This window comes from Falco biarmicus, chromosome 3 (assembly GCF_023638135.1).
Source record: "Falco biarmicus isolate bFalBia1 chromosome 3, bFalBia1.pri, whole genome shotgun sequence".
Taxonomy (NCBI): domain Eukaryota; kingdom Metazoa; phylum Chordata; class Aves; order Falconiformes; family Falconidae; genus Falco; species Falco biarmicus.
Window position 1 is genome coordinate 43978815 of NC_079290.1, and position 16582 is coordinate 43995396.

The 16582-nt window shown below is 40.5% G+C and overlaps 1 protein-coding gene across 2 annotated transcripts in view; it reads left to right on the top strand.

Annotated features, from left to right (window-relative positions):
- LOC130145788 (cytochrome P450 7B1) overlaps positions 1-16582 on the top strand; it is a 126189-nt gene that overhangs the window by 88367 nt on the left and 21240 nt on the right. Inside the window, exons 1-2 of one of the 2 annotated variants that reach the window (XM_056331141.1) lie at positions 12161-12186; positions 15471-15607. In XM_056331141.1, the coding sequence (XP_056187116.1) occupies positions 12176-12186; positions 15471-15607 (148 nt within the window). In that variant the 5' untranslated portion in view covers positions 12161-12175. Of the gene's footprint in view, positions 1-12160; positions 12187-15470; positions 15608-16582 lie in introns of those variants that run through there. The other variant, XM_056331140.1, reaches the window with a different exon arrangement.

A 16582-nucleotide genomic window follows, 5' to 3' on the forward strand; every position in this document is an offset into this window, starting at 1 on the left:
TTGTCTCTTAATTAGAAAAGAGAATAAAGCTGTTTAAGGGTGTCAATAAAATGACAGATGTATCATTAACAGAAGGCTACACTGGATCAGAATGGTGCAAGTGCTAGAAATCGAAATGTTAAATTTTTTTACTGATAACCTTTCATTTCTAATCTTCATTTTCTTAGGGTTTTTTCTAATTGAAAAATAATAAAGCCAAAGGTACATAATACAACATATAAATGGAACCATTTTTGTGATGGAGAACTTAAATTCCTTCTGTAAAAACTCAAGTTTATAACCAAAGTAGAGCTATAGATAGGAAAACCTGTTACTCAGGATTCCTGCCTACCCTCAGAACAAAATTCAGCATGGCCAATGCACAACCTTTGGCCATGCCTTTGATGCACTCCTCTCCATCCCTATGATGTCACCAATTGTTCATTAACAACAGGACAACATGTAGATTTTAATATGAAATTCAGGACATACCCCATACCTTTCTTCTCGGTTCAGCACACAACATGAAATCTTTTCATCATTAGCCTGAATAGTCAGGCTAGTGTTGACTTCAGTGAGTCCTTATTTTGCACATTTCTCCATCTGTTTATGATGCTGTTGATATCTACCCTTTGGTATAATGGAAGTCCATTGTACTTATAAGACACAGTGGCCTTCAGTTGGAACAAATAAAAGTTGCAGAATCTGACTGAATTCCAAATATTCAAATACTGGGACAATGGGAATTACATACTTTGGAATTCAGGCATACAGATGGAAATAAGATTGCAAGCTGCATCAATGATCTCTCTGAGGTGGCTTATGCCAACAGGGTCTGACGTCCAGGGCATGCACAAGACCCAACATCTCATATGAACTTTACTAGCAACCTGAGCTAGAGGATTTTCAGACTTCCTACAGATCCAACTATCTACTGGCAAGCAACATTGAGGTCCTTCTAGGAAGAAATCTGGGCTGTTGTGTCTGTCTGTTCAGCATCAGTTATATGACAAAATTTGAGGTGCAAATGGGCTAGCTGCCAGGTCAGTTTGCTAACCACACAAGAGAGCACCCCTGAGTGCACTCTAAAATACCTACACCTACAGCTTTCTGTACCAGATGAGTGGGTGTATAGCCAGCCTCAGAGGCATTTCAGCAAGGGGAATGATGAATGGATGAGGCACTTGGCCATGATCCCAAGTTTGCATCCATTTTTGCACAGTAATATTAACATGGATGAGGTGTCCTAACTCTCTCTTTCTCTGGCTGCATCCACTTTCTTTTCATTAGAACCTGTAAAGCTCATTATCTCCCCAATAGAAATGTTTAAAACTTTTAAGATTTCGTGAAGCTTTGACACTTCAATGAATTTTGTGTCCTGTGTATAGACAACTGCTTCAATTGTTGTTTGGGAATCAGCATTTAATTACGTGGGGCTTTAAAACAGGTGTAATAGTACTCCACTGGAACAGCTAGTTGGAAAATATTGAACATTGCTTTAACAAAATTATTAACTTTCGAATTCAAGCCTCTTACATAATTTACATTATTTACTTACATTAAGTAAAATGGAAATTATGGTTAACTGCACCAGGGAGTTTAGATCTACCCTTGAACTTAAGTAGGGAATTACTCGGTCGCTGATGCAAGTGGCCCCGGTCCCTGTACATCAACAGGGGAGCACTGTAGCATGGTGCCCAGCGGGTTCCCGAACAGGAGAACCTCAGAGGGAGCTGAGAGACCCACCAGGACCCCCCAGCTTGCACAGCAGCAGCTGATGGGACCCAGGCAGGGCCAGGGGCAATGGTGGCCAAGCCCCCCACACCTATAAGAGAAGCCCTTGGGGAGCACAAGCAACAAGGGCATGGCAATGCAGGTTGCACAGAAGGGCATGCAGGAGGGGCGCTGAAGCCCTGCCAGCTCAACCAGGGCGCAGCGGTACCCACCCAGCAGGGAGCCACGGCCTCTCTCAGCTCTGCACCCACCACAACTGACACAACTGCCCCGGCAGAGCACTGATGGCAACACGCTGCCAGCCAGGAGCCGGGCTGCCGGCTGTGCCCTGCTTTTATACCAGCACCAGCCGCAGCAGCGGGCACAGCTGTGGGAGTGTGCCTGGGGACAGGAGCCCCCACTTAGTGACAGAGCCCCGTGGGGGGTGGGGAGCACGAGGAGATCAGGGAGCGTGAGAGAGAGACGCACCACTGGGATCACCCCCTGCCCTCCCTCGGACAGGCAGGCAGGATGAATGATATGGAGAAATCTCTATCCTCTCTCCACCTGGCTGAGCACAGTGACTGAAGGAATAGGAGACAGTGGGACAAGTTCCTGCCCGGCACAGCGGGCCATCTTCTCTGTGCCTGCCCCACCAGCCCAGGTGCCTGTGCACAACGGGTATGAGGCTCTGCAAGTGGAACCCAACAATAGAGTACGATAGTTCATCTGACTTGGAGGTGTTGCTGAGGTTAAGCTGGCTTATGCCCTGCATCAAAACTACTTCCATAAAGAAAAAAAGGTGGGCTGTTGTCAGAGGAGATTCCCTTCTGAAGGGAACAGACAGCCCAGTGTGCAGACCAAACCCACTCAGGTGGGTCTGCTGCCTCCCTGGGGGCCAGGGTAAAGGTGTGAAGGGAAAGCCGCCTGCCTGGGTACAGCCCTCAGACCATTATCCAGTATTGATTTTTCACGTAGGCAGCAATGAAGTTGCAACAAGAAGTCCAAGGACAATCAAGAGAGACTTCAGGGCCTTGGGATGACTGGTTAAGGGATCGGGAGCACAAGTAGTGTTCTCCTCTAGCCTTCCAGTTGCAAGAAATGATGGGGAAGGAAAGAGAATGAGCCAGAAGCTCAATACCTGGCTCCGAGCCTGGTGTCCACAGCAGGATTGTGGGGTTTTTGATCATGGGTCAGTTTATATGACAGCAGGCCTGCTGGCAACAGATGGGGTACACCTGTCTCAAAGGGGAAAAGGGTCTTTGCACGGGATTCAGCAGGGCTTACTGAAAGCTTTAAACTAGGTTTGAAGGCGGAAAGGGATAAACCCAGGCTCACTAGAGGTAAGCCCCAGGTGCAGCACACCAATGTTTCAGGGATGGTGTGCTAGCTAGGTCCTTCAGTCTGCAGTCTCAGTGGAGGTAGGGGATGGAGATCCATGTGGCAGCAAGGACACAAGGCTTACTGATGTGTTAGAAACCATGGAAACACCCAAGAATGGTCACATAGGAATTAGGGCTTCTCCCCTCAAAAACATGGTGGGATCAATAGCCCAGCTGAATTGCATCTGCACCAATGCACACAGCATGGGCAACAAACAGGAGGAGCTGGAAGCCATCGTGCAGCAGGAAAACTGTGATATAGTTGCCATCACAGAAACATAGTGGGATGACTCGCACAACTGGAGTGCTGCAGTAGATGGCTAAAAACTCTTCGTAAGGGACAGGCAAAGGAAAGGCAGTGTGGTCACCCTGTATGTTAGGGACTGTTTTGATAGCGTAGGGCTTAATGGTGGTGATGATAAGGTTGAATGTCTATGGGTAAGAATCAGGGGAAAGGCCAACAAGGCAGATATCAGGGTGGGAGTCTGTTGTAGACCTCCCAACCAGGGTGAAGAGGCAGGTGAAATACACTATAAGCAGCTGGGGGAAGTCTCGTGATTGTAAGCTATTGTTCTCATGGGAGACTTCAACTTACCAGCTGTCTGCTGGAAATACAATACAGCAGAGAGGAAACAGCCTAGGAGGTTCCTGGAGCGTGCGGAAGATAACTTCCTGACACCGCTGGTGAGGAAGCCAACTAGGGAAGGCACCCTGGTGGGCCTGCTGTTTGCAACCAGGGAAGGACTTGTGGGCGATGTGGTGGTTGGAGGCTGTCACGGGCACAGCAATCACGCAATGATAGAGGTTTTGATTCTTGGGGAAGTAAGGAGGGGAGTCAGCAGAATGGCTGCCTTGGACTTCTGGAGGGCAGGCTTTGGCCTGGTCAGGAGCCTGGCCGACAGGGTCCCATGGGAGGCAGTCCTGGAGGGCAGAGGAGTCCAGTGAGGCTGGGCATTCTTCAAGAAGGACATCTTAAAGGTGCAGGAGCAGGCCGTCCCCATGTGCCAAAAGCCTGGATTAAAGGAGGTTCAGGGGAGACCTTACCGCTCTCTATAACTACCTGGAAGGAGGTTGTAGCAAGGGGTGTGTCAGCCTCTTCTCCCAAGTAACAAGGCAAAGGACCAGAGGAAATGGCCTCAAGTTGTGCCAGGGGAGGTTTAGACTGGATATTAGGAAAAAACTCTTCACTGAAAGGGTTGTCAGGCACTGGAACAGGCTGCCCAGGGAAGTGGTTGAGTCACCATCCCTGGAGCTATTTAAAATATGTGTAGACATGGCACTTAGATACACGTTTTGGTGGTGGACTTGGCAGTGCTGGGTTAACAGCTGCGCTTGGTGATCTTAGAGGTCTTTTCCAACCTAAACAATTCTATAATAATATGAAATTTTGGAATTGGACAATATCTGTTTTTAAAAGAAAAATAAAGGATAATGTATTTCAGCAAATCTAGGACAGGCAAGTCTTGGACTTTTTAGAAAGATGATCTTTTATAAGCCAGGTTTTATTTTGTGTGGGAAACAACTTAGGAAAACAATTAAACAAGTATTCATTTTCAATTGTAATGTCTCTGATTACAGTCCCCAAGTTGACATTTACTCAATTTAATTAAAAAAAATTGAGAATTGTATTTGTATTTTCTACTTCATCTTTCACAGCAGAGGGATTTAGAACATGTTCAGATCTACAATGTCCCAGTTACTGTTCCATCTTATGATCTTCAGTTAATAGTATTTTACTTTCCATGACTGCAGAATGAAAATGTATTCTTGATTTACCTAAAACTGAAATTAGTTAGGTTACCTAAAACCAACACGGATGTTGTACATTCCAGAGGACTCACTACAAATACAAGGCTGGGAGCTACACTTAGAGTTAACCTTTATGCCCTTAAACACAATACAGTTTACATAAATATTTAAGGACAGCCACAGAGCAATTGAAGGAATATATTTTCCAAGCATCAGACTATTGTTTTTAGGCAATACACTGAAGCTCTTAGATTAATAGATACTATATCTGTTGCGGGCTCAGCAGATTTTTGGGCTCAGGAGAGGGAAAAGCAGATGGGAGTACCCCAAGGGGGAGGTTGGACAGAGATTGCCTGTGAGACGCACAACCCACAGCCCAGCTCGCAGGGTGCCTGCATGGGTTGTGGGTGGCTGTGGGCTGCTCCACAAATCCACCCAGGGAGGAGAGGGCACAACCATCCCTCTTGTTAGTCCTTTCAGCATCCTAGGAAAAGCTGTGGGCATACAGAAAGGCTGCAACTGTCTTCATTCTGATATTTGCTAAATAAAATTGAGGAGCAGCTGTTTTGTGGGAAATATATTTTAAATATTTTTTTTTTTAATCCTTAAAAATAAAAATGTTTTAAGATACTTCAGAATTTCCCTTATAATGAGAGGTCTGCTTTCAGGCTAGTCCTACCCAGGAATGCTCAGTAAAATACTGCACTTCATATTTGCTCACTTCAGACTAGATGCTCCATCCTGTTGGTGTTACATAGCATGTAACATGAATTATAGAAGGGTGCTGCTCATGTGCATGGTAATGTGAAAAGTATCACCACTCAGCCCTAGTAAAATAAATTTGCAAGTAATCAGGTTTGTTGCTCCCTAATTGTGGCAGCTTGTTAAGGCAGGGACAGTACTTATCCAGCTATGAACTATGAGAAAGTCTGGCTTGAAAAAGACCCGTGTGTGCTATTGCAGGCAGGGGCAGAGCCAGAGCAGAGCTCAGGGAAAAAGGAGAAGAAAGGGCACAAATGAAATGGAAAACAGAGGGGGGGAGTTTTGGAAGATGAGGGATGTGAGGAAAGAGCACAGAAGCACATCTAGGAAGAGGGAAGAAAAAGAGAAAGTTGTTGCAACTAGTGAGGAGCAAAAGACTGAGAGCACAGATTGCAACATGCATTTTTCTAAAATAAATCACCTGTAGTTTCTGCTGAGAGAACAAAATCAGTTCAGACGGAGAAACTGATATGTTAATATAGGCCGGTGGCCCAAGGAGATGAAGCAAGAGAGAATGAATGTGTAATGGAAAGTCTGGTTACAAAACTCTCTTAATATGTGCAATAGACTTCCAGTAGCACTGGAAGGAAAAGAGGGAAAACAAGGATCTGGGAAGCAAATATGTGTAATAATTTGAAAGGGAGGAAGACCTACTAATTGTATATTCATCTCACAAACATTAAGGCTTTTGAAACGTTCACCTCTACTATATTCAGTTGCTATTTTCCTGTGATATATGCATTAGTGCCAGGATTAGCCACCTTCTCTCAGTATACAATTCCAACTTCAAGCTGTATTTACAAATAAGTGAACTAAGTAAGGTACTTGGGGTAGTTCCATATTTATTCAGCTATTCAGACTATACTTTGGACTTTTTCAATACATTTTTGAGCAAAACATGTATGTCCTGACTGTTCATTCTGTGATACGATTCATGAAATGTCTGACATACGAAGCTCTTGGGGGAGAGGAGGGAAATTCCTTGCAGATCGCCATGTTCTTCTGTGCTTCCACTTGGGGAATGCATGGCCATAACTGTGGGAGTCACAAAATCATTAATTAAAAACTTCATAGCTGTGTTGCATCCTTTTTTAAAGATAAAATGCAGAATATTTTATCCATCTAAAGCTATGTGCATGCAGATTTTAAGACAGAGTGAGTGGCCCCGTTTTTCTCATTAAACTAATTACCTCCATAAATCAGGAGTGGGCTGCTGGTATTTGAAAATCCTGTGCATGGTAGACAGAGCAAGGGAGAGAACAGGTTTCTGCGGTGTTCTGTTATTGCCCTATAACAGTATATAATGCACTCGGGTCAAAAGGGTGGTGCTGATACAATACCACCATGGCTGTAACATCAGAATTTTACAGCAATAAAATGAAATACTGCAATAAAACTAAAAGTTTGTGTTACCATTAAAAAAAATTTGCCACACTACTCAATTTTTCCCATGGTGAAATTACTCTGTTTGCATATATGCATATATAGAAATAAGTATGCTTATAATCACATAATCTGTGTTCATAAATGCATGTACACACACAGAGCTATGCATTCCATGTGAATTGTGCCCACTTCTTGAAAATGGCTAATACTCCCTGGAAGGGGAAATGGAGAGAGGGAGTGATTTGATCAATACTAGTCAATCTCACAAACAGATCAATTTTGCAATGAACAGTGTAGACATACACTGTAGAGAAGCTGTTCTTATCTTCAAGACAGGTGACAACAGATGAGTATAGACAGACAGGAGAGCATGGTGGGGAAACTGGGCAAGACCCACCAGCAGCCTTGTGCATCCTCTGTGCCAGTGCAGTATGTATGTGGTCCACAGTGGTGACAGCGGTGGTGAGGATTCAAGAAGGGATTTGACGGAGAATGAACTGGAAGTGAAACCTAGTGGACAATATTTGGACTAAGACTATGTTGCAGAAGATTAAAGCAGAGGCTCCCCAGATCTGAACAGGAGCTTGGTTTGAGAAGAAAGTTAACAGTGAGTGAGCGAAGGGGCTCAATGGTGGTGGCAGGTCCATGGACACATCCCAAGAGGGATGGGCAGCCAGGCTGGAAGTACACAGAGGGATCATGAGAAGGAGAAAAAAGTTTGCAGATGAGTGGGCTGGGAAAACTGACATAAAAAAAACAAATGTGGGAAGAGACATGACAACTAGGGAAATGCAAGGGAGTCATCCTCGCTGTCTATCTGAGTGAGCAACTCTTAACTTATCTGTATCATTAATAAAGACCAGTCCTTCCAAAAAGCCCTTTCACTCCTTTTCTCTCTAGTGGTTATAGAGAACTTAAAAGATGTCCACCTTAACCAAGATACCAAACTTTTGGACAGCTCAGTTACATGAAATGAAAAGTCTATTTTCTTTACCCTTTTTGTTCTGATGGACATCTGCATTTTTTTAGCATTCATACAGTTTTATAGGAAATAATATTTTTATAATTTTTTTTTACTTCTGAAATTATATACTACATACAAAATACAGTTACTGCACACCTGCACACAGAAGTGGCAATATCTTTCCATCTAACATTCTCCTCTCTTTCCTTGTTACCAGGGTTTTTTAAACATGATAATGTCCCATCACTGTTTCTGAGATTTCCTGAATTTATTTGTTTGCTCTTTATTACGTAAGGAACGATTTCTGCCTGTTTGAATACATTTCTGTGGGGAGTGCTGACATTCTTATCCACACTTCACTTGTCATTTCTAGGCCAGGCGGTTAATATGATTTCCTACTATGAGCTACTTACTGCGTACAGTTTTAACATGTGTTGCAGCAAGGCAGTATATTGAAGTGCAGAAATGGCTTATGAAAGAGATGAATATTAGGCGAGAGTCATTGGGTTCTCTTAGGTAAAGTCAGTTAATATGCAGCATAAATATGTTCCTGATAGTGGTAAAAGGGAATACTGGTGGACTTCCATTTTCTGATCCCATCCTTCTATTATGAATACAGGAGAAAAAAATGTTTATTTTTGTGGATAATACCAAAAAAGGAGCGGCTGCAAGTCTGCAGAAGAGGGATTAGTGTTCCAAATGGCGAACTGGAAAACACAGAGGACTAATCAACAGCATCTGGACAGGAGCACGATCTTTTCTCTGGGAATAGGCTGAGGGCTGTAATGGTTCCCAAGATGGATTTTTATCAACACGGTGGTGACTTTGCACAGAAAGCCGAGGTTGTGCTGGGAGGCAAAGCCAGGAGTGTCGCCCTCAAGATGGAAGAGGTAATTGCTCTGGTGCGCTCAGTGCAGGACACTGCCATAGAGGAAAGTGTGGGCTAACATTAGAAAATCAAGAAAGGAGTGACATTAAGTATGTAGAGGTCTCAAAAATAGGTATGAGGAAATACTGGAAGAAGTTGAGGCTGTTTAACCTAAAGAAGAGTAAGGGAAAACATGATCAGTACCTTTAAATACATTAAGTGCTCCTGCAGAAGTGAAGGAAATAATTGATTCTTTTATCCTTTGCAGGCAGAATGAGAAGCAGTGGGCTTGAGGTACGACATGAAGATAGATGTTAGATGTAAGGAGAAACTTTCTGATAATAAGGACAGATTGCTGGGGGAGACTGTAGAGACTCTGTTACTGGGTATCTTCAAGAACAGCATAGACAAATATGAGGGAAGATACAGGTGCACAGCACCCTACCTGGGATACAAGGCATGGTATAAGTAACATCTTGTCATCCCTTCCTAGCCTATTTTTCTTTGATTAAAGCTGAATTAAGAAAGGAAAAGCCCTGGGCTGGACAAGTGATCTCAAATGTGAAATGAGATAGAATAACCTTGGGCTTAGTCAGGAGCAGTCTTGAGTAGTCATGGCTGCTCTCACTGTTCTCACCCAGAGCAGAAACAAAGTAGGATTTCAAGGGTGCAGCCGTAAGCACTGAATTTATATTGATTCTTAGTATTGCTGAATTATTGCCACATTGGTCAGGTCTTGTTTCTGCTGTAACTCCTGCCCCAGCTGTTATGAAACTTTACATTACATTTTGTGTAGGACCTCTCTGGGAATTTTCAGCCTCTAATAAAACCTGAGTCAAAAGGGCTTTTTCAGTGGGTTTATATTTTAAAACTGTTCAGATTACTTTTCCACAATGGTACTTACTTGCCTTTTGGCTTTTTAGGCAATATCCCAACCAGTCACTAAAGGTAGTGGTTGAATTTATGCATGTGTCCTTCAACACACAAGTCTGAAGTGTAAAAAGTTGGTACATACAATGTCAACCTACAATTGTTGAGATAATTTAGCCTGAAAAACTGCAAAGGAGTAAGATCTCCTAGAGAGCAATATTTCAGGGCTATTGAATGAGTTGTTGAGCATCAGTGTTTTTTGGATATTTGGGGATGACCCAAATGAAATTACTGGAAGAGAGAAAAAGAAGGTGCTGCTGTGTTGAACGGATCACAACACAGGTTAGAGATCCTACCAAAAAAAACTTGTATGCTTTTACAGAAAAAAAAAAAATCTTTTTATTAAAATCCCAGAAGTTCTTGACATGAAAAACTTTCAACAAAAGGATTGCATTTTTCTGTAAAAAATCACTGTAAAAATTCACTGGCTGGTTGGGGTTTTTTCATCACCATTTCTTCCAGTTTGTTTCACAATACCACTAGACTCTGTCTTTGCTGTACTGCTCTTTTTGGGAGCATAGAGAAACTCTTCTCTCCTTGGTATGCTCAAAAGTGCATCTGCTACTTTTTCCTGAGGTTTGTTTTATGAGTGATCCAGTTTATTAGGCAAATGTATAGGTGGCAGGCAGCAGTGTGAGGTTTTTCCATTCTGAGGCTCTTGTTTCTTCTTCACCGAGTCAATCCATGTCTGCATCTGTCTGTCAAGACTTGGCCTGATGCATCCATTTACGCCCTGTAAGCCTCCAAATAGTGATCAGATAGGAGTGGCATCTGGTCCGTACCTCCGTAGGAGGTATGTAAGCTGAGAATTCAAAGGTAGAAGGCTGTATATTGCTAAAACTGTCCTCTGGCTTCTTCTGCAGGGAACACTTTTTCATACTGCATGTATTGAGCCTGGAAACTGGAGCTCTAGGAGATCACTGAGGCAGATAATCTGGATGGGGTATTTAAGGCATGCAAAATTTGACAATTATCAAAAAAAATGTGTTGTGAGAAAATGTGGGAAGATAGTATTTTCTTCTGTCCTCATAGATACAAAATACCTAATGTTCTGAGCAGGTCTGAGGGGGAAACTTACTGCTAAATTAAAAATACAGGAAGGTAGACTTACTGGCTTTCTCCTGTCCTAAGTTTCTTTTGTTCTCTCTCTCATAATACAAGACGACACTCCAGACACCACGTTTCTGGGGATTACCTTTCTTGGGATTGAAGCCTTTGGCCTCATTCTTTTCCTCACAGTTAAGAGTGTTCATAAGCTCCTGGAAAGACACTGTCTGTCATGTCTTGTTGCTTAAATATTGTGATCGAGCCTGTGAATAATCTCAAACTGCTTTGACATGTCCATAATAGCTTTTGTTCTCCTTCTGTACCTATCCATTTCCATTCCTTAAAGTCCTCCAGCACGGAGTGTTCCAGCTTGGATGTGGTATGTGGTGTTTGACCACAGATGCTATAGGAAAATCAGACCGATACCTTTAATGTTTGTGGATGGTGACAATGGCTTGGAAAGTGAAAATGACCCCTCTGTGGCAAATGATACTGTTAGACCCTTTTCTCCCCGGCTTGTGAGTTTTATTCACCCTTTGGTGAAAGTTGTTGAGAAGCGGTCAGCTGAACCAGCGGTACCCTGCAGAGTGACATGTTCACATAGGGCTTTTTCAGCTGTGCTGTGTGCAGTGAAGGCTGTGTTAACACCAGATGCCAATCATACACCACCAGTGGATTTGCAAGATTATAGGACAGGAAAAAAGATGAAGGTTAAGCACAGGGCACAATAGAGATTACTTATGGTAATGAATTGTATAATTTTTCTAGACAGATCTGGATTAATGTTTATCCCAGGCAAGAGATTACTGTATGTCTGATTCTAGTTGTAAACAGACATTATTAAACAGAAGGTTTATGTTCATGAAATGCGACTATGGGTGTTAAAGCACTTATGATTTATTATGTGCAAAGAGAAAAATTAACCTGTTCATCTGCTATAGTACGAGATGCGCTGTGGATTTTTGCATAATTTGGAAGGCATCTGCTCCTTTGGAATACAAATAACCAGTGAAATGAGAAGGATTCTCGTCTCATTTACACTGATCCAATGCCCTACACTGCAGTGATGTTGAAATGGTGTAACCAGCAAAAGAATAGTCTTGTGTGCTTTTGTAAAGCAATAACACTTCTATAAGATGTAATGCTGCCAAAGTCTGTTTTCTTGTGAATCTTAAGGGTGTTTTCTCTGTAATTGAATAAAAAAAATATTAATGTTCAGAGAGCTTAACAAATGATCTTATTTGGGTTTTTGAAATAATTCCCTTTCACTAATTGAAAACATAGTGTTTAGAGACCTTGAATTTCTTAAAAAAATATTTTTAATCTATTTTTCACATGATTTATGTTGCAGCCCATTTTTCTCCTGCTTTATTGTATCACTGCTGCCTAGCATAAATGAGGCATAGGTAAGATATCCACATTTTTTAATACTGCCTTACCTTAGTAGCTAAATAATCACACCTGAGTCAGTGACCTCTGTGTTTTGGGTGAGCTGAAAAATATCACCTTAAGAAAACTAAACAAACTCTAAAACTTTGCTTCTTTGATGGAGTAGACATTGCAACTTTATTACTTGCTAACATGAAAGTATCTTTTCACTGTGAAAGCAAAGAAAAAATACAGTTATCAGAGTCTGTTCTTTCTATTTATGGACTGTATTTGTAGCCAGCTGATTTTTGTATAATGCCATTTGAAATTATCCATTTAACAATGATGGATGATACAACTATGTTGCTTTCCCTCCACTTTGTAACTGATCCGTCTACTTATAGATTGCATTGGACATGTTGCTGATGCTTTATTTGTAAAATTCACTCACATGTGTGAGAAATTTGTCTGTTAAGTCTTACTGACTTCACAGAAGCTTCTCAGATAAGTAAAGATATCCCTGTATATAAGCAAAATTAGCCCAATCTGTAAAAAACATAGGCATGTGGAGCAAAAAGGCCTGGGAATATTACAAGGTATGTTATGTGAATTAGAATTTAAGCAATTACACTAGGTCTGAATAAAATGTAATCTGGTAAGATGTTCTGAATGCTTCAGTTAAAAAAAGTTGCAATCTTAAATTGCCATCAAAACTCTTCATATTGCTCTTCTATATTTCTTAGCTAATTTTTAGATTTTAGATTTAGTACAACAATATATAGTTTCATGAAAAAAAGAAACATTTGTAATATTTGCCTAATTATCAAATTTTACAATGGCTGTGAAGTGTGTGTCTGGTGTCCAAGTTCATAAACAAATCAATTAACCAGTAAAAGTCTCTGTGGGCTTTTTTAATCATTCAGTGTAGCATCTGAAGCTGATGAGAACTTCTGGAGGCACCCAGGATGTGGGTGAGAATCCTTCAGGAAGCCAGGGTGAGCTGCACTGCACTGCTTAAAAGTTAGTGCAGTGAAGCATTGTGTTTTGAGAGGCACTAAAATACACCCAGCACTCTTTTCTTTGCTGTGTGTTAGCAGACATCAATAAGTCATAGAGATGACCTCCATCTTCCAAAGAGAAGGAAAGCTAGAAATGAAGACACATTTCTGTTATCAGTCTGCTGTGGGTCGTAAGTTGAACTGGTGTTATATTTTCCTCTGAAAGCCGCGTAGCCTTGACACGGTGTTTAACAGTGTTAAGCTTATTGCTGCTGAGCTAAACATGTCTGAAGCGAACGATGACCCTCACGTCTTTGCGATAGCAAAATGTCTCCCTGATGTGATCCCACAGACTTGGAGCATTAAGTTAATTTTCCCCTGGATTTCTGAGCTGCCTTCTTTTTACCCAGTGGAGAGCTTGTGAAGAATACAGCTTCTGACCGAATGACAGAACATGGAGGATGAAATTAGATGCATTCAATTAGAAGATGACAAAAAGCCTATCTAAATATTTGTCAGGATGCTACTTACGAGGCATAGTGTCCAGCCCGGGAAGTGAAAGGCAGCCGCTCTCAGGACTTTATAGTCTGGAGGGCTGGGAAATGGGTAAATCATCCAGATTCTTTATGGGTTTGGAGGGGATAATTGAGGGTATCGAGTTGGCTGTTACAATTCCAGGGTTGGTGATCCCTCTTGTGTAATCTCAGATTAGTTCTTTTCTTGTATTCATTTAATACAGAATTAACCATTACAGAGTTTTCTGGACCACTTGAGTAAATATGTTGTTATTTGACCACTAGGATGGGTAATTTGATGGTTTATGGGAGGTACTGAAAAAAGAGGAGCTTTATCTTCTCCACAAAATAAAAAAAAAAACCACCTCAAAACAAACAAACAAACAAAATCCCAAAGCCACAAAACCAAAGAAACAAAAAAGCCAGAGCAAATGTGTCGGCTATGAGATTGTCGGGTTTGGACCAGAAGGTTTACTGCTTTTCCAGAGGGCAAAAGAATGTTCTTGAAAACTAATGTTCAGAATTAGTAGTCAGTTAAACAGAAAGAGATTGAGATCTGCAGCTTGGTTTGGCCACATCTGTTTATCTGTAAATTAAATCCATAGCAACTTTTAAAAGAAAGAGGATAAATCTCTGGCTCGTAATTTCTTGCTCGGAAAGTTTTAATTAGGAATATAAAAAATGTAAATACAGCATATCATGTTTACCTTTTTTTTTTTTTTTTTCATTTCTGTTACCGCAGTTCAAGGGAGAATGTGACTATGATAGGGTTAATCCAGCTACATAAAAATCCATGCTGTGTATGATAGTAGTAAAGCTTGTGATCCCTTGATCTTTGATTAGATCCAAGCTAGTAAATATCTTGTGTTTAATCAGAATGAGTTGTTCTGCATGTAGTATAAGTCACCTTCACAGATGGGATGTAGCAGCAGAGTTGTTCACGAATATTTGTTTTAATCCTTTCCAGAGCAACCACGCTTTATGTTTCTTTGTTGTAAATCAGATTCAAGCAACTAAAGACCCACATGAAGGAGAGACATTTACTTGCAGTCAGGAATAGGACAGTGTGGAAATCTTTTTTCCTTTTTAATGAAAAATGTAACTTATTCGATTCTTAAAAGGTATTTTATACTATTCCATAAACATAACTAATACACCATAGCTGCTTTTTTAGACTAGGATGTAAATATCATTATCTAGAATTTCATGTTAAACTGTTCATACACGTTTCTAGCTCAGGAGACTATAAATACTCAGAGGCTAAGATTTATTGTGGTAAATGTTCAGCCTCTATTATTATTCTGTATTTTAAAGATATTTAGTTAGAATAGTAGCTGTTCTGTGTGCTGGTAAACTGAAATTCTTAAAACCTTATCTGTAAGGGTAGTTGTTTTGTGTGGTATGTCAGCGTCCTATTTACCTAAATCTGTCATAATTGCCTTCCGATACATCTTCCTCTGACACGCCAAATATTGAAAATGAGACAACTCTTTGCTGGGAGATTTTCTACCGAATGTCATTTTTCTGTGTTCATAACTTGATGGTAATAACTGGACGACCTGTAGTTAAATGCATCTCAATTTCTCTCACTTATTTTTCCTAATCACCACACAGAGCCTTCTGTGCTCAGAGGTGTGATTAGATTTAACCTGCCATCATATCTGAAGAACTTTCTGTACAACATATTATACACTGCAAGAATTATATATGTAAATGGTGGGACTAAGTGTAATATATACATAGATATAAAGATGAGTTGCCCTCATGGCAAAGTTAATTCCTGATTATTATTTTTTCTGTCTTTAACAGGAAGACTGGAGAGCCCCCGCTAATAAATGGCTGGATTCCTTACCTTGGGATGGCTTTGCTTTTTAGAAAAGATGCTTTCAAATTCTTACTGGATCAGCAAAAGAAACTTGGAGATATTTTCACTGTACATATTGCTGGTGAGAAATATTTTAGCATTTCTCTTAATTGTTTCCATCAGTGAAGTTAAATACTAATTCAGATGTTTAGTTGAGAATCTTCCATAACCAAAAACTTTTGCTTAGCATAGGCCGATAAAAATTACTTAAATTCACATGTATTGAATGCATAATAATTATCCATAGGATGTAATTATGAGCAAGGGGGTTTTATATACAGCTATAGGTCTGTATGCTTATTGACAGAATTTGTAGGCATGTAATGTATGAACATGGATTTTGCCAGCACGTTTAATTGTGTATTGGTTTTTTTTCCTAAAGAAGGGCAAACTAACATCATCTTGACACCGCACAGAAAAATATCAGATTAAATTTAGAAAACACTTCAGAAAAAAAGTGCAGAATATGTTCTCACACATTTTACAACTGGTTGACAGGAACACAAGGGAATGAATGACATATTGACTCAGTGATACAATCAGGACTGGAACACAGAAACTTCCTGTTGCCAGCCTCTTACTCTGATCATGCCTGCTGAAAATAACAATATAATAAAGTATGATATAACCTTGCTGTTTTCTGTATTTATAGCTGTACTACTACACTAGCTTGAATAGAAACATTTGAGTGATTTCACATAGACGCTTAACTGTAGAAGAAAAACATAGAATGAAACTGGAATTTTAAATGAAACTTAAATATATAATTTTACATAAATATACACACATATATACAGATGTACTTTTTACCAAAATCAATTTAAAATCCAGTGTTTTCCTCTGTTGACAAAAAGGCAAATTCTTATTTGTGTAGGTGGATGTAATGGATCTTTTGCCTCTTTATATGCCGATATCCTTGTACTGATGATCAAATTTAGAGTTAAGTCTATCTCATTTTTAGCTATACCTATATTTTTAGGGAGTTTCAAATAAAAATGTAAAGTGTATAGTTTGCTTTTTAATTTCATGGCAGTAGCATTATCTTTATATTTCCAAA